This window comes from Protopterus annectens, chromosome 9.part0 (genome assembly GCF_019279795.1).
Source record: "Protopterus annectens isolate FY-2018-M chromosome 9.part0, PAN1.0, whole genome shotgun sequence".
Taxonomy (NCBI): domain Eukaryota; kingdom Metazoa; phylum Chordata; order Ceratodontiformes; family Protopteridae; genus Protopterus; species Protopterus annectens.
Window position 1 is genome coordinate 1,289,245,894 of NC_056743.1, and position 23,770 is coordinate 1,289,269,663.

At 37.9% G+C, this 23,770-nt stretch overlaps 1 protein-coding gene across 1 annotated transcript in view; it reads left to right on the top strand.

Moving 5' to 3' along the window:
* Positions 1-23,770, top strand: part of LOC122810662 — a 231,606-nt gene that overhangs the window by 59,241 nt on the left and 148,595 nt on the right. The window contains exon 2 of the mRNA XM_044082231.1: positions 17,849-17,898. Within this exon, the coding sequence (XP_043938166.1) occupies positions 17,890-17,898 (9 nt within the window). The 5' untranslated portion in view covers positions 17,849-17,889. The remainder of the gene's footprint in view (positions 1-17,848; positions 17,899-23,770) is intronic.

Here is a 23,770-nt window from a genome sequence, read left to right on the forward strand (position 1 = left end):
TGCAACTCTCCCCAACACACAGACACACACACACACACACACACACACACACACACACATTTGATATTTTTTTTTGTTTGTTTGTTTACAGAATAGGTAGGTAGGCTGGTCCTTAGACCTAGTCCTTTTTTCAGCCACTAGCTGGGTGCATGTTGCACAAAATTACATAGAAGTCAAATAGTTGATAGCACAACATTACATAGAATGCACCATTTCATTTAATGGTTAAGAGTTTATAGTATTGCATATGAATGAAACTGTGCAAGTAGTAACAAAGAATGCATCATTTTTTTTTACAAGTACCCTAGTCCATTGCAAAATAGGTTAAGTAGGATTCTAAAGGAGTATATTTGTACAAGAGATTTTCATTTCATAGCAGAGAGTATAAAATGTTGCATGCAATTGACAATGTAAAGTTTGCACAGCACGTCAGTGTAAGTGTGTGCTGGAATATAATTGTAGTAGACCTGGACTACAGAGGAACATAAAGGGATTGGAGATGTAGCAACAGGAAGTGGGTCTTAGGATGCTTGCTTCAACAGCCTAATGCTTTCAGATCTGCATTCAATTATCCAGACAGAACCCTTAGAGCATGACACCTCACAGATGGCTAAACTCCACTGGTAACTTGCTAAAACCCAAGTTTGATGATTCTTTCACTATTTATATAGGACTTTATTCAGTACTGGAAAAAAATGTTACTTTTTTATCCCACACCAATCCAAATACTTAAAAAATAAGAAGTTGTGCAACCTTGGGAGTTATGGCATATCTAATTTTGTTTGAAAATTGTGAGTTCTCATACCCAGTACATATGGAGTGCAAAGAGCTTGCCCCTCCACAAAAGCATTTTTTGGTGAGCTGGCAGTCACTGAGCACGTCATCGATGATAAGGCAGCAATCCAGAGCCCCTAGCAGTGTTTTTTATAATGGAAGAATAAGCTGTTTCCCACTGAGCCCCACACTCCTCTGTACGGAAACCCTGTGCTTGTTCTTGTTACAGTTATGCAGAGTAACTCTTGACATGCTCATTACTGCTGGGTGCCTTGATCTTCCTTCCCCAGTTCTAGAGTAGTCATCCCACCCTCACCAGAAGAAGATTTTCCTTAAGGTTTTCTTGCTGGAATACATGATCTTGTACATTTTGGCATTTTAATCCCATCTGTTACCTCTTCAAACATTCTGTGAGTTTCACTTTAAAATGCATCATCTCATACTTATTAGCGTTTAATCCCAGATGCCACCTCTTCAGACAATCTGTGAGCTTCTTTTAAGTATTTCTAGAGCCTTTCCCCCATTTGTGTCTGTACCACTACCCCTGTATCATTTGCAGACAGATTTGCCCTATTAGTTAGATGATTTGTGATATCAGATAAAAAAAAATCCAAATGATGCAGTGATCAAACTGACCACTGCAGAACCCTGCTGCTTCTCAAAATATTATACTGTTCAATTAAACTGACCACTGCCGAATCCTGCAGCTTCTCTGAATGTTACATTATTCTTTAGCCATTAAACAGCTGTTAACCCATCCTGATATTTTCAGCCCTGACCTAGTTTGTTTTCTTACCGGTTGTACCATGGAGCTGAATGCTTTGCAGAAATCTGACTGGAAAACATGTACTTGAGTTATTTTTGTCCATTTGGTTGTGACATAGTCATAATACTAGGTCATACTGGACTTGAAGGGCAACCCTTTTTTGAAACTATACTGAAGATGGTACAATACACCATTTGCTTTCAGTTTATGTGACAGCCCCTGAGGACTTTTTTCACTGAATGTTCCAGGCTTATGATGAGATGTATTGACTTGTTAGATCTCATCTCCCTCTCTGAAGACTTTTCATTCAAGAACACCCACATGCTTAATTTGCTTGCCAGTAACCCCTCTCTTAATTGTGACTTGTACCTTAGTATAATCAGTTCTCGATAACTTCTCCCCTAATAGTGATCTATAGAGCAGCAGCATCACTATCCCTTCTTGGTAAAACTCACATAATTGTGACCTGTGAGCACTGTCCTTTCTCAATAACCATTCCTCTATCTGTGGCCTCTACTGCAGCATTATCACTGTCCCATCTTGGTAACCCCTCCCCTAATTGTGACCTGTACAGAGGCATGCATGATCACTGCCTTTGTCAGTAACTCCTCCCCTAATTGTGAGCTATACAAAGCATACTCACTGTCCCTTCTCGGTTACCTCTTCCTTAATTGTGACGTATACAACTGTATGATCACAGTTCATTCTTGGTAACCTTTCTCCTCTAATTCTCACCTAGCCAGCATGATCGATCTCTCTCTCTCTCTCTCTCAGTAGCTTTTCAGTTTTCATCATACTACTCCAGCCCCCACCTTGTCCACACCTGGGCAGACAAGGTCTATGTTGTCCACTTTTTATTTCATTTCTATTTGAGCCTCAGTTACTCTAGAGCAGAGCTTGCACAAAGCAATGTCATTGTATTATAAAGCATTACTGCTTGAAGATACAGTGATATGCAAGCTAGCAGAGGTAAATGAGTGATGCATTTATTCTCAGAGAAAAGGGAGAATGTGTGAAATAAAAATACTGCAGAATTGTTTCATATAGAGGAAGGAGATTTAAAATAATTTGCGTGTATTTCAAAAAGTGCTAAGTTTTTGTATGCCAAAGGAGCTGATAACTCACTATGGGCGTGTCTAACCAATCAGTTTTCTTGAAGGCTTGTTATGCAAAAAACATTTCAAAAACATTTTTGCATCAAAATGCATGAAAAGAGGATGATCCATGGGCGGACATGCTAAAATGGTTAATAAATTAACCTTGATGGAGGAGTAAGAAAGGCCATAGCATAGTAACTCGCAAATATTGTAAAACAAGAGAATAACTAACCATGAATGAGTGTTGGTTATGTTGCTGTTACCAACTAGAAAACATTTTCCATTTGCTAATACATGATTTTCTGTCTTGCCTGCATGGGTATCTGCAGCACTTCCTCAGTAAACAAGTGCCTAAATGGAGTTAAGACCCTGTTATCCAGGCAGTTATTTGACGTTCATTGAGTAAGGGGCATATCAAATACCCAATCGTGTGTGAGTAGATCCACTCTGTGAGGAAGCTTGTGGTAACTGCCCCCGACCATTTCCAAAAGAAGGGAGAACCACTGTTATTTTGGCCAGAAGGGAGTCACTATAGTAATCTTAGGGGATTCCTTCTGAATCTTCAGATGTACCCTGGATATCAGTCGAAAGGGTAGAAGACCATACAGGAACACAACAGTCTCTAAGGAAAAGAAAAAAAAATCTGTCCAGACTTACTTGCATGGAGTCCTACAGTAGAATGTTGCCTGCTGATTATTCAGACAGGAGGCAAATAGGTCTATTTCAACAATTCCCTATAGATGGATCAAATGTTGGAAGACACCATGATTTAGTTTCCATTTGTGAGGGATGGCCCTCATCCTGCTTAGCTTGTCTGCTGCACAGTTTTGCTCAGACAGAATGTAGGATGCCTGTGGAGTATGACTGTGCTGTGAAGCAATATCCCAAGCTAATATGTCTTGTCTGAAAAGGTGTATAGCCTGTTTCCCTTTGCCTGTTGACATACCACAACTGTGGTATTATCTGTAATAACCTGAAGCAGTCCTAGAACTAAAGATAATTCTGAGAGTTGAGTGCTTTGATCAAGGCAAGTATCTCTTTTATATTGATGTGCTTGCATCTGTCCTTGGTGTCCCTCATACCTTGCACTTTTATCCCTCCTGAAACTGCTCCCCAGGAAAAGTCCAAGGCATGTGTGGTGACTCACTGCTTTGGAACAGGGAGGAACAAGGGGAGACCCAGATCTAGAGATATTTGCAGTCTCCACCAAGTGATTTTTCTTCTGACAAACCCCAGCACTGGGATTTGAAAAGACAAATGATGTTGGTACTGAGATCAGAGACTTCAGATACAATTGTATCTTTCTCATGTGGAGTCTTACCAGGGGTATCATAAAAATCATAGATGCCACAAAACCCAACATCCTGAGGTATTACCTTGGAGTGACTGAAGTCTGGAATGTGGAAAACCTTAGAAATAGATCTAGATGTAGATCTATTTTTTTTCTGTAGAAGAAAATCTCTTTAAACTGAGGTGTCTAGCTGACACCCCAGGAAAACAGTCATGTGAGAAGGAGTCCAAACAGACTTTTGAATGTTCTCTTAGAATCCCAGATTGTGTAAGAGGTTTCACACCCAAGTATGGGATTCATAAAAATTTGAAAAAGATTCTACAAAGATAAGTCATTTAATTATGGAAAAGTGTGTATAACCTATAGCCTGCAGTGAGTTTTTAACTAGAGCTAGACACTCTGTGAACACTTTTGGTGCAGTGAATAGTCCAAAGGGTATGACAGAGAACTGATAATGCAATCCAGACACACAAAACCTTAAACGCCTGAAGTCTGGATGAATAGGGATGTGATGATAAACATCTTTTAAATCTAGTATTACCAGGAAATTTGAATGAGGAAAAAGAGGTAACAGGTTGTGACATGAATAATTTTTAATTTGGCATTATAAGAAAGGGAAGAAAAGATAATTGGATCTAATACTATTTTGAATTTAAGTGACTTTGAATTAAATGCAAGCCATAAGTCAGTTCTTAGTAAGGGGTTTTCTTTTATACCTTCTCAGAAAGCTAATTTAACTAAGGTATTGATAAATCTTAAATCATATATTTTGAAGATGAATTTACACCATATTTTGCATACTGTCCCATATTTTTCATCTAATGATAAAGTGTTTAAAAAACATACTACTTGTACTCCAGCATTACATTCAACTTTGCAAGTTTTCAATGCTGTGCATAAAAGTGAAAGTGAATTGAGACAAAAGTTACATATAAACAGTGATTGAAAGTTTTTTAGTTTGACTATGAAAGGAAAGCATTGCGTAATTTAACTGCTAACAAACAAATCCTTGTCATGAAAGCAAACAAAGGTAACAGAATTGTAATTCTAAATGTTAGTGATTTATAATCAAACCATGTTAGATTTACTTCAAGATGAAGGCTGTTACAAAGAAGCTAATAGTCATTAGATTGGCAAAAGTTTATCTAACATAGATTGCTTTATGATTTATTTATTCAGGGTTACATCATTCATGAACTCTGAGTTTTTTAAGGTAGGGTGTCCAGAAACGGCTAGATTTTTTGGTATTCCAAAAATTCACAAGGACAAAGTCAAGCCACCCTTCAGGTCAATTGTGGCAGCTGACTTCTATAAAACTGAAACTATCTCTATTTATTTAAAGTGTTGAATCCTATTGTACAAAATTCAGAATTTTACTTTAGAGATTAATTTAGCATATTAGAATTGTTACATAATTGTGAAATCACAGATCGTCAAGGATTTTTGGCTGTCACAACATTATATACTAGTATGCACCAGGGACTAGGGATTAAATATATTTGGCAGCATTTATCTAAATGTACTGACTTTGTCAATATTAATTTGAATACTATATGTATTTTAATTGAAATTGTTTTGGAAAACAGTTACTTTTCATTTGAAAGTAAATATTTCAAACAGCTCAAAGGAATAGCTATGAGTACCAGATTTGCACCTGTTTTTGTCAACTTAGTTATGTCATGGTGGGAAGAAGAATATTTAAAACACATAGTTTATTTAATGAGATGTTTTTTGTAAGTGATTTATAGATGATTTGTTTTTGTATTGGGGAGGTCAGGAGACTGATCTATTTTTTTAATGATTTAAATCAAAGTACTGATTTTTTAAATCAGAATACAAAAAGTTTTGAAAGTAAATTTTTAGGAAGGACACCTTTGTCAATACTTATCTACATAAACAAAGTCAACATCCTATACATATAAAATGTAAGAGGTCACTTTATTAGACTTAGCAGAATGACTAGTGTGGATGATGAGTTATATGTAACTGATGCAGATCATTTACCAAAATTAGTTTTAGAAAGAGGCTACAGCAAAGATTTCTTAGAGAGAATTAAGACAAAAATATTAATGCAGCAAGATAAATTTAATCCTATCTTGAAAATTAACGATATAGTATTTAAACAGAACACAGCACAACAGAATAATTGTGGAGCTAGAAAATTTAGTAGGGGATTTCCTTTGCCAGTTTCTAAAGATATGAGAGTAATAAAGGATATTTTGAATGGAAATTGGAAGATTATTCTGGATAATGAAGACTTGACTGAATTGTTGAGAAATAAGCTAGTATTTACTTATAGAAGTAGTAACTGTATAAGATCCATATTAGAGAGGTCAAGTAAGTCAGTAAACAGAGACTACAATATTTTAGGGACATACAAGTCAAATAATTACAAATTGTGTAGATATGTTACAGATACATCTTGCATTTATATTAAGAGCCTTCACAAGGAACTTAAAACCACAAAAGCCAAGGCAGCGGTGACTCACACACTCCACCAAAAATAACATATCCAAGAAATAATAAATAAGTAATTTATTTTTATTGAGCAGAAAAAAATGTGAACTAAACATTACAATATATTTTACTGGAATTAGAAAACATTGTTTGATTACATTTGGTAGCTTTTAAGTACTAAAAACATATATATTGTTTTTCTTGTGTATGTTTTTAAAAAAAAGTTTTCTGGTATGGACTGTCATTTTAATTGTTTGTTTTATTTATTTATGTAATAATTAGAGTCATTTGTATATTTAGCCAATGAGTGAACAGAGTGGATAGTATAAGAAGTGTTCAGTGATATTATGTAATTTACTCTGATGAAGTCTCCACATTGGGATGAAAGCGCTCAATAAAAATAAATTATTTCTTTAGTGGAGTGCGTGAGTCACAGTTACCTTGGCTTTCATGGTTTTAAGTTCACTTTTTAGCCTCGGTGCCTACAGCTGTTTGAGGTTTTTAGTCTTCGCAAGGAAGTTTGGGCTAAAAGTGATTTTGATTGTAATTCATGTAGTAGAGTTTATATAGCCCTTTGTAAAACCTGCGGCTGTTTTTATGTAGGTAAGACTAGAAAGCTTCCTAAAAGAATATATGAACACATTAAAAAGGTAACCTCAATAATCCCTTGGCTAAACTTGCAATAGAGTGTGTTGATTCAGAAAGTTTACATTTTTTGTCTTTGATAAAGTTCAAGTTGGTGATTTTAGAGGTGGTAACATACTTTTGGAATGTAAAGAAGCAGAATGGCAACTTAGGCTAGCTTCTAACAAAAGACCCAGATTAAATGAGAATATTAATATAAAATGCTTTTATTAGCTCAAAGACTATAAAAACGATGTATATTGTTACTAGTTTTGTATTTTAAGACTGTATATATGAACACATTACAGCTATTAAAAAGGTAACCTCAATAATCCCTTGGCTAAACTTGCAATAGAGTGTGTTCATTCAGAAAGTTTACATTTTTTTGTCTTTGATAATGTTCAAGTTGGTGATTTTAGAGGTGGTAACATACTTTTGGAATGTAAAGAAACAGAATGGCAACTTAGGCTAGCTTCTGACAAAAGACCCAGATTAAATGAGCATATTAATATAAAAATGCTTTTATTAGCGCAAAGACTATAAAAACGATGTATATTGTTACTAGTTTTGTATTTTAAGACTGTATATTCATATAATTAAGTGAGCTGCGGTGGCAGTGCTGCGGTAGCATTGTCGACTCACAGTAAGATGTTGTCCTGTTCGATTCTCAGCTAAAGCGTCTTCTGTGTGGAGACATGCGTGAATGGGCGTACCTTCGTTGAAGGTTGTGTGTCAGGCCTGGCAAGTTGGTACGTAAAAATCTACTGCCAATCATTAGTGGACCGGAGTTCCGCTGTGGCGACCCCTAACCGGGAAAAGCCGAAAGATACAACAACATATTCATATAATTAAGTGACACTTTAAAAAGTTCTCAATTTTATACGAGCAGTATTTTTTAATACAGAGTTTAAAGGTTAATTAATTAATTGATGATTTGTCATGTGATTTTTTTTTTTTTAGCTATATAAATGAAGGGATGTTAATTTATTAATTCTAAAGAAGTTCTCTTACAATAAAGAACAAAATTACTCAAAATTAATACCCTTGGTTTTCATCTTCTGTGGTACAGTCTAAGCAGAACATTTGTTTGTTTTTATTATCACAAACATTTTTAAGAAAGTAAGATCCAGAACTGATCTCCAAGCATTTTCTTTCTCTGGCACAAATCATCCTTGAATAAAATCCTTTCAAAACCTGGAGGAATTGGTTCTATTACTCCGTGGGCCAGTATATGTTGAAGTACAGGGAGAAATAAGATAGTCTGGTCTGGTGGATGGGGAATTACCACCTGAAAAGGAGAGATTTTCTTCCACTGCCATATGTGTCATTGATGACTGATCTTCAGAACCTATTTGTCTGAAACAATCTTTTGCCAAAGTGAAAAATGGAGATTTATACTTTCAGGAAGGGAAAAGGGACTGCCATGGGGGGTGGGGTGGGGTTGGAGGAGTTTGGGAACAAGGTCCTTAGTCTTTCTGACTTGTTGGACTGTCCTTGTTGTTTTTGGGGGGATGGGTCCTCAATACTTTTTAATATACACACACACACACACACACACACACACACACACACACACACACACACACACACACACACACACACACACACACACACACACACACACACACACACACACACACAATTTCTTGTTAAATATCTGTTTACCAATTTGGTCCAGACTATTTATTTTATTTTTTTGTGAAATTTGGATGAGGGGTTAGAGTACCCCTTAGAAAATTTTGGAAAAAAAGGACTGAAAAATCTTAGAGATTCCCTATATAAACTTGCCGCTTTCATCACACTTTTTGATAACCTCTGCATCATAGGAACCAAAAACTAAGTCAGTATCCAAAGGAGAATTTAAAATCTCATTTTTTCACATCATCTTAGAGGTTTTCAGAATGCAGCCAGGCAAACCTCATCAAAACAGTGCCAGTGGTCACAACCCTGGGAGAAGTATCAACTGGGTCGTACACACACTTTAAACAATGACTTGTACACTGAAAGAAACTAAATTATTTAAAGCAGGATTTTTCTTCACAACAAGAAACTGCAAACAAAATATTCGTCATACTTTCACAATTAGTCAATATGAACTTTAACATATGAGCCTGGCAATTTAAAATTCTGATCAGAGCTGCAGGAGAGTACCCCCATAGTTATCAGTAATCTTCCAACCCTTGTCAGAAAGAGTAGGACTGGAATTAACCAAATGTTTAGCAGCAATAGGATTAAATAAAGCTATAGCTGCTGGGTCAGGTTTAAGAAGGTATAAAAACTTAAAATACTTAGGAACATTATACAATCTATCTGTCTTTAGGAGCAGCAGGCTGACTAGCAGGAAAATTCCAGACAATGGCACTAATCCTCCAGAGCTGACTTAACTGGAGGAATGGGTTAAGATTCTGGAAATTCCTTCTGTAACAGCACATAGTATTTTCTTAGATATGGAAAAACCTCAGTGTTCTCCCACTGAAAACAGCGGCACATTCTGGAAATAGTCTCAGAGACAGAGAAACACCCATAGGTAGAATCAGAAACTGAGCTCTCATCTCAGTATAAATCAGAAAACTGAAGAAAAACCTCTGTGCCTGTCCCTTCATCTTGCTGTCCAGATTCAAACTCTTGAATCTCTTTATAAAAGAGGTAACCTTCTTTTTGTGTCAGAAACAACCTTATAAGAAGGATCAATGGCCTAAATTAAATCCTTAGCTAGAGCGAGATAACTACTCCTGTCTAATGAAATTTAAGGAGGAGGAGTAGATACATTTTTAGGTTTGTCTTTCTTTTTTACAGGACAGATTGGACAAACTGTGTTATTAATGGCAGTAACAGCTTCTCCAGGGATGGGCACAACATTCTGTCTAAACAGGGAAGTCTTCCCTGTTCCCTCTCCCAGGACTGACGAGAGTGGCTCCACCTCATACACTGAGGGGACCCCAGCAGCCACAGAGGATGTGACTAATTTTCGGTCCATAGTGGCTATAGTTGCTACACCACAGGGATCCGAGGTAAAAGAAGAGTGGTGTGAGGAAGAAGCTATAGCCCCAGTAGAGTCCCTCACCTGTCACTGACACAAATTGCTAACCTGCGGTGGTGGCAAAGGTTGTTTGCTTAACTTTTTGTTTTTGTGGCTGTAAGAAGGAACAACCATGGAACCAGTAGTTTGTTCCATTGTCAAGTTAAAAATGGTGCCCCTTTCCTGGGGAAACCAAGCAGCAAAACCTGATAAAGATGTAATGTAAATTTTTCCACACAAAAACAGAGTAAAAAACTTTAAACACTTTGCTAGTACCAAAATATAAGATACATACAGTTTTTCCACAGAAGAAAATGGTTTTCAGTTACTTTAAACAACTTTAAAACTGACAGGGAAAAAAAAAGAGTTCTCTCATTTAACAGTATAACTAAATATCATGACAGTCTGTTAAAACATACACTCATGGCTTAAAATGTTTACTAAACAGGAAACACAATAAAATAACAGTTTTTATAAAGTGGAAGGTATTTCCCCAAAGGGAACTTGTCTGCCCAGCAAAGGAACAGCACAAGCCAACCATCAAGCCTGAAAAGCCTGCAGTGGAGAGTACTGCTGGGTGACAGGAAAGCTTTGAAGGGCTTGTCACCTAAGTCTGTCTTTAGTAAGCTGACCTTGAGCTGACTGATGATTTGGGCACATGGAAGGTGTCCCGAAGCTTTGGAAGGAGTCTGGCTGTTGTATCTTTGGCAGGGTATAACCCATATAGCTAAGGAGCAGTGATCATTATGATGGACATTATTTGTGTTCTGTGCAACTATTTCAGACATGCTGGAACTGTTTATTACAAATCTAGATAAGAAACTGCAGCTGTGCTTTGTGTGTGAAAGCTGCTATGTAAAATGTTGCAGAGAAGATTGTGCCATTGTACTGTGACCTTAGTTTGTATGAAAAGAATACTGCCAAGCGTATGAAATGTGACTAAACGTGGGAAAGTTAAAGGTAATTGTCATAAGAGTATAACTTTCTGGAAATATAACAGCCTGAACTAACATTTAAATATTGAAAAAAAGGTTATTGAATAATACAATTGTCAGCTAATAAGTGTGAGCTGTGAATGGAAAAAATCCAGAAAAAAACTAAGCTGAGATACTGCTGAGATTTGTACTTCATTTTTGAATTTTAGTTAGCCTTTGTAGTCTGCAATTTTAGAGTCACTTTTGTGTAATCTCAGTAAACAACTTAATCCTTTTCTGAATAAAATATATTCCCACAACATAACTTATGCCTCAAGGACTTTCATTCGAAAACGAATGAATCTGACCTTTATACTGACCTTTTATTGATGCCAAGCCTGTCTCTGTCCAAAGCATTCATTTTATTGGTTTTATGCTTTATTTCTCCTCTGCTTTAATCCAGGTGTCTACAGCCACCTTCTCCTCATTAGTCCCTCACTTGCTGCAGTATTGTTTCTAGCATATTCCCTTCAGCAATTTCCTGCTCTGTCACCCCCAAACCAGGGTCCCACACAATAAGCAATTGGTATACAGGGATAGAAGTTACAAGTCACTCCAAAGCACTGAAGAGTAGACGGCCTTAGCTGGAAATGGAAGAATGGCATACAACCACGGGGCAGCAAACCGAATTACAGGCTGATTGGTACTGTTGCACAGAATGGTTTGACTGGATTTTATGCTTACTCTGTGGTTTAGTACTTTAAATTAGCAGTGGGGTGCTGGAGGCACAACATCTTGCAGGGGTATGACGAGCTTCATACCACAGACATCTTTAATTTGCTATTTTTTTATTATATTTATATTATTCTTGCTGTATGACTAGTGATGTGTTCTACTATGATAGAGAGTCCAACCACAGATAATGCAAGAACTGTCTGGGAGGTTTGTTATTCTGGCAACCATGAGGATGCCTTTTGCTGTCACTGGCTTCCTGGCAGGAGCAGCTAAGCCACACTATCTGCACATGCATACTCCTCCACATACACCAACAAGGGGCACCATCTCTTGCTTGAGTGGGTATGCCCATGTCTTGCCTGCAGCAGCTGCCCTCATCATTATGAGGCAACCAACCAAGGCTGTGTCAACAGAACAGTGGTGCATGTTGGGGTGGGGGATCACCATCCTCTCCTTCCAAGATAAATACTCTTTTCCTTCCTGCTTGTGCTATCAAGCATGTGAGCCACTAATCAAACTCTTGTTACTTGAGTCATAGTCAGAGCTTTAGTCCTCAATGCCACTGCCACAGGCTATTTTATAGTGAATTTTAATAAAACATAATAATCTGAGGGTATATTCAATGTAATGTCCTTCAGTCAAATGTCCTAGAGGTGTTGGAAATATTTATTTTATTTTTGTATTTGTTAACCACGTGGTGAGCTCATATACGACCCTTTTCTACCAAGAGTCAGGTACATAGCACAGTGCAGTACAATCAAAGTACCAAATAATAGAGAATAAATGTTACCATCAAAGTGCTATGAATAAATAAATGTCATTTGAGATTATACAATAAGTACAAAGTAAAAAACAGAAATCAGATCAAAAATGATAAAACTGTTTGTAAAACACACCCAGGAAGTAGCCAGTATTAATATATGTTGGTATGTGAGAAACCATTGTAGACAAACATGCAATAACATGGTAAAATCAGATTATTATAGACAATTGACCAGTTTCAGTCAAATTTTGATGGCTGGATGGGTGATGCAATTTATTACACAAATTAAGTGAATCAGTGCTCCTTGAAGGCTATTGGACCTGAATGCTGTAAAGTCAATTTTGAGTCAGTTATGGTGAAAATCAGTGGAAGGCAACCATACAGTGGTGGATATGGTATAGTAGATACTTCAACCAAAGTAACATCTATAAGCTATTTATGGATGCTTGAAATACAACAGTGTAGAAATTCCCTTACTGAGCAAATACTGAATAAGTAAGTCCATCTTCCCCCAGCTTGCCTAAGATAATTTCACATGCATCTGTTAGGAAGCAGGATTTGTACTGATTCATAAGGTTGTATATCCAGGTCTTAATGTTGACTTTTGTTCATGGTCCGTAATTCGCTGCATGAAAAGACCACCATTCCTGAGCTGGCCATCAGATGGTACTGCTGTATTCATAAAACTGTGTTCCCAGCATTACAAGGAGAACTTGTAACACAGTGCTGACAAGGCAAAGTGGCAGTCTATTTTCTTAATTCCTGGGAAGGTATGGGCTGACAAGGCAAAGTGACAGTCTAATTTCTTAATTCCTGGGAAGGTATGGGCATTTTGTAACACTTGTATGTCCTTAAGGAGTTATTTGCATATTCCCAGTGGACCTTCATTAAATGAAGTTTAAAGTATTACACAGTGGAAACTATTATGCCAGGTTCTTTTTGTTGTTTTTGCCTATTTGGCTTTTCTGTGTGTGACTTTTTTACTTGTTTGTATTGGCCCTTTTTTTAATTGTTGGAGTCACTCTAATGCTATAAATATAAGGATTTTTTATAAACTGATTGTTTTCAGACTATGGTTAAAGTTTTTATTTATGCTGTACTGATTTTACTGGTGAGTACAAGGGCAAAATATGTCTATGACCTATAAATGTCATTAAAGACTCAGAAAAAGTAAAAAGACAGTATGCATTTGGTAGCCATGTAGCTAGAGCACTTGTATGTCCTTAAGCGGTCATTTGTATATTAATCTTCAACCTCCTTTAAAAGAGATTTAAGGAGTTATGTGTAGCAGATGCTTTGATTTCTCACTTTTTTGTTGTTGTTTTTCTGGTGTGGCTTTTCTGTGCCACTGTTTAAAGTGCTGGTTTGGGGCCATTTAGATAAAAGCTGGTTTTCCTAGGGCACTGTTGAATCATACGCTTATGCAGCCTGAGTAATTAGTTCTCAGTCAAGCAAATATTGTTTTTAAAAACAGAAACTTCAATACCAGACTGATGATTTAATTCTCAGTGAAACTGAAAGAAAAAAACAAATGAAAACCATCAGTGAGCAAAGTTTGATAGTACTATAGCACAATTAAATAATTCACAAGCAGGAATGAAGAACTTACAGCTACCAACAGAATGGTTTAATGAACAAATGACAGAATGAGAAACACTTGAGCTTTGACTGCACCTTTTGTACTCAAGCTATTGTGTTAAACTTTCAGCCCAACTCAGTGTTTTAGTGTTGTGGGCACTATTGTTGGCTGTGTATTACGGTACTGAAACACAATCAACAGGCTGGGCACCACTGCAATAGGAGGAGGATTAATGCAAGCCTGGTCATACTGCTTTCAGCTGTCTGCTACTTGTAGTTTATGGAAGATACAGCTGCTTTTCACCAGCAGTGGTAGTCAGTGTCAAGTAACAGACTCAGAGTGACTTAATTAATTTGAAATTTAACATAATCACAGTCTGGTAGATATTTATTGCGTCTTCATTTCTGATTTGTGGTTTGCTGGGCAATTAAGAGTGACAAGAGCACCATGTTATATACTAAGCCACTGTAGGATATGTTGCATCTGTGTTCATGTTTGAATTTAAAAAATCTAAAACAGGATTATTAACAAATGGAGATTAATCATAATGTAAAAGGAACATACAGAAATGTTGAAGTACAGAAAAAGATTTTATACATGCATGCAATAAAAGATAACTGCAATGCGTAAGTTTGTCACTTACTAAGTCCTTAGTTGCAAGAACAGGAATACATATTAACATAAATGGAAGAGATTGTAATGACAATCCCAGATATGTTTAAGATCAGTTGAGTCTGTTCATATTCACTCAGACATATTTAAAAGTGGGGAAGTATGTTACAAATTGTGCCCAGGGCAGCTACCTTAGTACAGTTGTTTGAAGACCATTTTCTGAAGATGTTGGTTAAATACTCCACGCCTTTTAGATGACCATCTTTTTGGTCTGTTTTCACAAAAAAAATCTTTAAAAAGCATGAGAGCATATGTTGAAACATTTTTTTTAATCCTATAGTTTAAAAAAAAAAATACGTCAGGCACTTTTTGGTCAAAAAATGACCATTTTGTAGACCAGAGTTGAAAAGTTATGTAGAAGAAAGCTTTTGAAAGAGGCTTTTGGAGGGAAGGGAAGAGGCTGGAGCAGGCAACAAAGCAGATGCAGCGGTCCCAACCCTCTCAAGGCAGCGACCTTCATTGCTGACTGCGTTAGTTAGTTGCCCCTTCTCCAGATCTTTCCATCATTCTTAACTTCTGACAGGAGAGAGAGATTAAAACCTGTTTTCAACAGTCAGAGGTTTATCATGACCACAGAAACCTGGATGAGGGCGTTGATTATTTTAAGATACAATACAGATTTCAAAATCTTTACACTTTCGTGATGATTTTGATCCAATCAGACAAATAATGCTAGCAGGTCCAGTATTGAAACCGCTACTCACATCCTTGGCCATAAAACATGTTCCATCAGGAGAAGGAGCACCATTTTAGCCTAATCTACTGTTAGTCTCAAGAAACTGTTCTTTCGAGGTCCATATTAGACCTTTTGATAGTAAGTAAATTTCTAGTAGCCAAGAAGTTTGGGATTCTTATCTTCCAGTTCCTGTTACCCTACTACTACCAAATCCATGATTGCCACTTTGGAAACGACTGATGCTTACCTTTGTATTCCTATCTTCAGAGGCAGTGTGAAATTCTTAAGGTTTCCAATAGGATTCCAGTAGTTTTACTTCATTTCCATGTGTATGGCGCATTTTGCTGCTCCCAGAAAATTCATATTTTTAGTTCCAGAAGTTGCTCATCTTGGGGAATAGAAGTGTACATCTAGCTGTACCTGGATGACTATTTCAGGCCCTTTCTGAAGTGGAGCTAAAGAAAACATCACATGTAACAGTCTTTCTTTTGTCCAATGTGGTTATTTCTAACATGTACTTGAAGTCAAACCTGTTGCCATCTAACACAAAGATTTCCTGTGGACAGTTTTGGAAAGTTGTCAGTCTCAATGCCTTCTTTCTCACCTTTGCATTGGAAAAAAAAAATGATCGACAGGAACTTTGGGTGCTGACTTGTCTAAACATGGGCTAAACTTGGGTCTATATTAGAACACTGAACATTCCAAAACACATACACACAACACAAGCACACCAAACAAACAGCAATCCACACACATACACATAAACTCTTAACCTAACCCTACACTAAACTATACATACACCACTAACTATCCACTTACCTTAACAAAACCCTAACCCTAAGGTCTGTCACTATCGCACAGTCACCTCACTCGCGCCCTAACCCTAACTCACCTACCCCGCCCTAACCTTCACGTCCTCACAATCGCACACTTACCCTAACTCACCTAACCCGCCCTAACCCTCACGTCCACACAATCACACACTTACCTGAACCCAACCCGTAACTTTCCACCACAGAGCTGAAAATACCGAAGCAACAGAAATGAACAACCAAATTCTTTCCCTAGGAAAAAAATTGGTTTTGTTTCTTCGATTATTTTCAGCATTCACTTGAAACGGGTCGATATTAGAACACTAGAAATTTTGAAATTTCGGTGTTCTAATATAGACCCGCTAAACTCTTGGCTAGGCTTATAAGGGTCTCAGGGCCAATAGCCTAGTAAATCCCTGTGATCCTATGATCCTATAAATAAATGCAGATAAGGCAGGCTTCTAACAACAAGCAGTTATGGTAGACACATTCACAATAACAGACAACCGGCAAGCAGGGTGAAAGCTGAAATGGGGAGTGGATGCAATGAGATCAGTATATTAATTTAATGCTTATAGAACTGCACTGAGGGAGTATTGTAATTTCAGGGAGGTTACTGGCTAAGACAAGGCACAATAATAACAAACATGCTGAGTGCAGTAGTGGGTGAAATTTTAGGTTCTGCCTAGCTGCATGTGTAATGCACAGGACTAAGGCCATAATTGCCATACCAGTAACTGGGATTTATCTGTATTCCATTGGAAGGGAAAGGTTAGATACGTGCACAAAAATCCCTGTGATCACTTAGGGAGAACAAAATAAAAACATTACTTTTTGATCAGTCCGGCTATAAAGACACAGATCACAGTAGTGCTAATCCAAAACTACCATTAAAATTTTAAACTCTCTCAAATCCTTCTCATGTAATTCAGTAAACTCTCAGTTAACCAGCACCCATGGAGATTGGTAGATGCCAGATAAATGTTATTTCTGGTTGCTTCAGAGTTACTATTAAAAATAGGCCTGCCTAATACTGTACCCTATACTATTTGTTTGGCTTGACGTATTCTCATGCTGGGGAGAGAGGGAATTTATTCCTATTTTCCTTTTTAAAAAACTCTAAAAACATAAGGTATGTTTCTGGGGGGGGGGGTGGAAGAAAGTGCAACACATGAAAACTGTACAGAATTTCTTAGATTTTTTTATGCCATTTGCTTGAGAGTGCCGGTTGCTTGAGTTCTGGTTAATGGAGAGTTTACTATATAAAGATGTTACATCATTACACCTTTGAACTGAAAGTGACTTTAGTTTCTTCATCTTTTGGACTAACTGTCATGCTACAGCTCTTTGCAGTAACTCCAGTTCTTCATATTTGGAACATAAACTGTTTAGTGGAAATGATCAGTGTTTCCTTTGAAGATAATTTCTATGATGTATATTTATTCCTATCATTGATTATACTTGCTATGAGTAAAGTTGAAGATACATTTTCTGAAAATGATTTTCATTATATTTGAAGTGTGAAGCTATCTACATCATTAGTTGTACTTCTCACCTTGTTATCTGAAGAGTGAACTCTTTGTCTACAGCTTAGTGAGAATGATGTACCTTGTTTTAGCTGATATATCTATCTGTGCTTCCCCTAAATTCTCTTTTTTATGTTTTACAGCCAGCTGTGGTATTAGTGACTGATAAAAAACAGAAGGATCCATGCTAAAGGTAAGGTATCTTCTCATTTTGTATACATACAAGATCCAATATTGGAAACCTATAGGAAGACACCATTTTACCGTTTCCCAACAATGACTCAATAACCATAAAACAAAAAATTCCCATAGGATGTTTAGAAATATGCTTATACAAGGAACTAGAACCCTTTTTATTCTTAATATCACCTGAGTGATACGGGAATTTTTTGTTTTATGGTTTTTGATCATATTCAGCTTCAGAAACAAACAATCCCATGTTTTACATGAAATTCTTACAAACAAAGAAAAAATGTGGATCATTAAATTGGGGGCTCTTTTTTCCCCGGGCTTCAATGATCATTTTTGAAGCATCCCTATTTAAATTATGTATTTGTATTTATTTTTGGGTTGTATGTAGACAATTGCATTTGTTCATGTGGATTGTCAGCTCTATATTATTTTTGTATACACTAGAGGGCGCTCCATGTCTGCAAGGGATAAATAAGATAAAGGAGATAGCAAGTTAGGTATAATCATTTTTTGCATCATGTTTGGTTGCTAAAGAAGGCTGTGGCCGAAACCGGTACAACCATGTTGGTGTACTGTGATAATTTTTGCTGCCTTATCATGTAATAAAAATTTTTGGATATGCCACAGGAGTCGGGCGCTGGCTTTTTCTTTTTAAAAAGAAACATCTGTCCAATTTGCTGTTATAACTTACAGTTTCAGTTTAAAATTTTACTAGTATTTTAAGGCTGTTTAAAACTATGGCTGACGTGGTTTACTATCAAAAAAATCGAAAATAAAAAAAAAAAAGTGTACGTAAGTTTGAATTTTAACATTGGAAATGAACATTTCCGTATGTACCTAATGTCGAAAACAGCTGTTAATCGAGCGACATTTTCGACAATTAACAGCACTCCCACCCTTCCCTTAACTCCCTACCTAACTAGCCTAAACTCACATCTATGCAGGGGGGCAAGCCCCCTTGCACCCCCTTGTGGGAGGCTGCGCCCCCCACACCCCCCTAACTTAATATTCCAACTCCGAGATCGCACTACAGTGAGGAAAGGGATGTATTTCCCTAACCGCACTGTACCGCGATCCCCTTACATGAGCAAACGTTATAATTGCAACTGCACAGTCCATTCGCAATGATAACGTTCGCTCACATAACCTGCCGAACTATGAAATGTTCGAACATATGTTGTTCGAATACTTCATAGCCGTGCAATTGCACTGCGAAATATTGATAGTAAACCAGCTGACGTAATGCATCGTGTACAAAAATTACTGCTTTGTGTAAACAGTAATTATTGAACAGTAAAAGAAAATGTCATTTATGTTAAATATAAACTGTAACACTCTCACTGCTGATCTCAAATGTTCTCAAAAACTGCATCTACTTAACAATCACAGGCACTGCAATTGAAGTTGTGCCTCTACATTATAGTCAACTTTATTTTCCACTCACTTTTGACATTTTTTCTTTCCCCTCTGTTGGCATCTGTACTTCTCTAACTGCTGCACTTTGCCTTGCATTGTCTTTTTGTCTTGTTCATTTTTTCCATTTGATATGTTTGGAAAAGCATACTGTATTATAGTATTTAAAAAAGTGAGTATGAATAATATGCTAATGAACCCCTCCTGTGCATTTTGACTTACTGTGTGATCATACTGCCTTATTAACCTTGGAAATGTTTCTGCCTTCTTATTTGAAAGTAATAGAATCTGTGATGACTGGGTAGAGAAAACTAACTTTAAAATGTGATGACTTTACTTTGTTTCTTTAATTAAGACATTAATACATTTTAAGCTTTGCAAAATATGTAACAGAAAACTGCACTGTGAAATTTCATTTATAAGATTTCCTGACAGTGACAGGAACATTGTATTTGTTCTTTGCTGTAATGTAAAAGAAAAATATGGCTGAAAAAGCTATAACTTTACTCTGCAGTAATTGTGTATAAGATGCAGGAATGTTTCTGCAGTTTGTATGGAAAGACATAATTACTTATATGTAATTAAGTTGCACAAAGATTTGGAGTCAGAAATCCAAGGGCCGTAAAAAACTGAGTTAAAAGATTCTTCAAGGGAGACAGCATTCCAGAGAGATGTGAAAGCAAGCTCATTAGTTTGTGAATGTGGAAGAACTTGTTTGGTTACTTCTGTGAATGAGTTGGAGCTGATGTAATTGCCTTTGATTTCTGTGGAAAAGAAACTTAAACCTATGTAAAGTAAGTCCTTTTGGAAGACCTTGTTATATTCAAAACTATGCAACTTCTGCTTGCATTCGCCTGCTAGTATTTAACAAAAAATAATAGTTAGTTCCAGTATTCTAGAGCTAGAGTTCACCTCTACCAGTTCCTACACTAATTGTAACTAAAAAATAAAATAACTGCTGTGCAAATCTAAACCTTTGCATATTTAAAACACAAACACACACATGCTTTAGACTGAGTTCAGTTCAAGTATCCTCTTAACTACCACCAATATGTGATGATAAATGTAGCACTGATGGGTTTCATGGACATGCCACACAGGGTTGCCAACTTTGAATTAAAAAAATTCTGGACATGTACGTGAAAACAAAATACGTGTAATGTTGGTACTCGACATGCAAAATACATAACCTCCATGACTATCTGTATTGCCTTTTCTAAAGTTAGGTTAACTTCAAGCTCAAACTTTTGCAACACTACATCATCCAGCACAATCCTGCCCCTTATTTGTTCATCATAGTGCTGTTAGAACCCGCATTTTTCTGCCAGTACATACAGTCGTCTGTCAAACACTTCAACACACTCATCTGCTGCATTTACACATCTGCAAAATTATGCTGTCTCATGTATTGTATGTGTGTGTGTGTTTGTCTTTGTGTGTATATATAGATGCACATTTATTTGCTCAGAAAATTATATGTATGTATGTATATATATATATATATATATATATATATATATATATATATATATGTGTGTGTGTGTGTGTGTGCACAGAGAGGTGTATATATAATATAATAATATGTGTATCCATCTGTCTATGTGTGTGTGTGTATGTGTGTGTGTGCGCGCGTGTACACGTACTTGTATGTGCTCATCTGAGTTTGTGTATGCAAGAGACACTGTCTTTCTGCTTCTGCATCTCTTTGTATATGTATACACATACATACATACATACATACAAACACACACACACATATTTGTGTGTGTGTGTGTGTGTGTGTGTGTGTGTGTGTGCGCATGTCTGCTTGATTTTTTTGTGTACACGCATGTGTGTTTGTGTGAGTGCGTGTGTGTGTGTGTGTGCGTGTGTGTGTGTGTGTGTGTGTGTGTGTGTGTGTGTGTGTGTGTGTGTGTGTGTGTGTGTGTGTGATTATATCTATGCCCTGGAGTAGGTCATTACTGCACTTAGAGAAAAGGCTGTCTGGTAAATAGTTGTGTTTATGTGTTTATTTTTTATTGCCATATTATTTTTTATATATTTTTAATGTAAAATAGTTCTTACACCTAATGTTTAAAAGTTGCTGTAGTATATGTAAATGGAGTCGGAGGAAACATTTTACATCCAAAATATAACAATTTAAAAATATCCAGGTGTTTATATTTTGGCCCCTTACATCTAAAACAATCGGTTTGTTGCCAGTCACTGGAGAGTGAAGTTACTAAGTAATGACATACATTTGAGTTTCAGACTTTTATTTCCTTCAGAAAATTCATGCTGACAGAAATCCTTTTATTTAAGCAAAAGTTGTAGAGTGGATGTGGCAGAGTTTTCTGATGAAGTTCATGGTAATAAAGTGAACAAAAGCACTAAAACGTGGTGTCCCTGTTTGCTGTTGCCTCCCAAGGCTTTGTTTGTGGTTTCCTGTTGTGTTTCAGTTATTCAGTTACTTAGTTCCAGTTTGTTTTTCATGCCTTTAGGGTGGCTGCAGAAGACAATCCAGAGGATACCTTACTCAACGTTACAACTCACTGTGCCAGAGAATTTTCTGCAATTTACTGAGCATTTAACTATGGATGTTATGTGATCCTATCTCGCCTACATTCTGTACTGATGGGCTCGGAGCCGATCCCTCGTCTCCGACTCGGCACACTATGCTATAGAGCGAAGCCTCTTATTGGCTGAGCTATTCTCTATCCCAGGATGCACCACCACTAATCCCCTAGATCTCGTTTGCCGCTTGCAAGCTAGGACGTGGTCTCAAACTTGGCTGAGCTAAGTGCTGTTTTTTTTTCTAAAGTTTTCCTGTCAGGAAATTCTCTATTCTTACCCAAAAGCTGTTTTAACAGCTATTGTTGTTGTACAAGTGTTTTTTGATATAATTTTGTGGTAAATTTGTTTAGGGAAAGGTTTCCCGTTTAAGTTAGAGGGGCCTTCCCCTATTCATTAGCAGTTTCTATTTTTTTAAGGAGGTCAAGTACCTGTTTGAGTTAGAGGGTTCTTGGCCCTCCTTTTTGCTGTTTGTCATAATTGTATTGTACTGGTAATTGTATTGTACTGGTATTTTGATTTATCGTTAAAAAAAAAAAAAAAAAAAAAAAAAAAACTTTATTGTTGTTTAAAATCTGTGTTTTTCTGACTACAGAGTGTTCTTTACCACTGTTTTAGTGACTGTTTCAGAGACATTATGTCTAAAGAACATAGACCCTCAGGGTTCAAGAAGTGCATGAGGTGCAGTTATAAAATGTCGATAACTGATGATCACTCCTCGTGCGTATACTGTTTAGGCGCCAAGCACCTACAGGAGTCCTGCAGCGTGTGTCACGCCTTTTCCTCTAGGGTCCTCCAAGAGAGGAAGAATAAATTAATCTTGAAAGGGCTGATTAAACCCTCCTTCGAGGAGGCCTTATCTTCCTCATCCTCTCCAACTAAGAAAAAGAAAGCGTCGGCTCCGACCAGCCCGTCGGAACCGACTACTAAGAAATCCAGGCAGGCTTCTCCATCGGCTCCACGGACTTCGGAGCCAAGGGCGGAACGGTCTGCCTCGATGCCCCCAGTCTCGACTCCTCTGGTTTCAGAGCCGATGACTGGGGCTTCGAGAGGCGGGTCACCTTCATCGGCTCCACTGATTTTGGAGCCGATGAGGGTTGCCGGCTCAGACTCTTCCCCTTCGGTGCCGAAGCCCTCCTCGGCACCAAGGGAAATTGTTTTGGGATCTCCCTCGGCACCGATATTGGTTGAGTCCATTCGGAGCCAGTCCCCCAGTCCTTTGGAGCCGATGGAGAAGTCGGTTCGGACCCGATCGGTTTCATCTAGATCTTCCAAGATGTCTGATTCGGACATCGACAGAGTGCTCCTAAGACTATTTCAGTCTCCTATGTTCCAAAAATTAGTTTCGGCTCCAGCCCATTCGGCTTCGGAGCCGATGGCCCACCCTGTAGTTCTGGTTCCTCCTCCAACAGCCTCGGCACCGTTGGAGCCGGTGCTGGTGGAGCCGATGGAGGTTTTCGGGTCGGCCCCGACCCTTACTCCAACCCCGGCTCTCGAGTCGGAGTTCGGTACACGGACCTCCTCTGTCGGCCCCGGGGGGGACGCTTCGGGACTGATGTTTTCGGTTCCAAGCCTTCCTCTCGGTGCGTCGGCTGCGGGGGTACCGTCTACTGTTGTGGCCACGGGGGTTGGACCTTCCCAGGATTCTGGTGGTCCGGCCTTCAGGGCCATGAGGAGTGCGTTAGCCAAATCTTCTTTGGCTACCTCCACGGTCTCACCAGCACCTTCCCTACATATGGAGACTGGGTCTTTGGCAGTCCCCCTGTCCTTAGACAGCGGAGCCCCGGGGCCTGAGGTCACCCCCACTGGGGGTTCCCCCCCTCCTGGAGGTCCCTCTGAAGCTTCTTCAGAGGAACCCCCAAGGAAAAGATCATGCAAGAGGAAGCACGTTGACTCCCCCGATGAGTCTC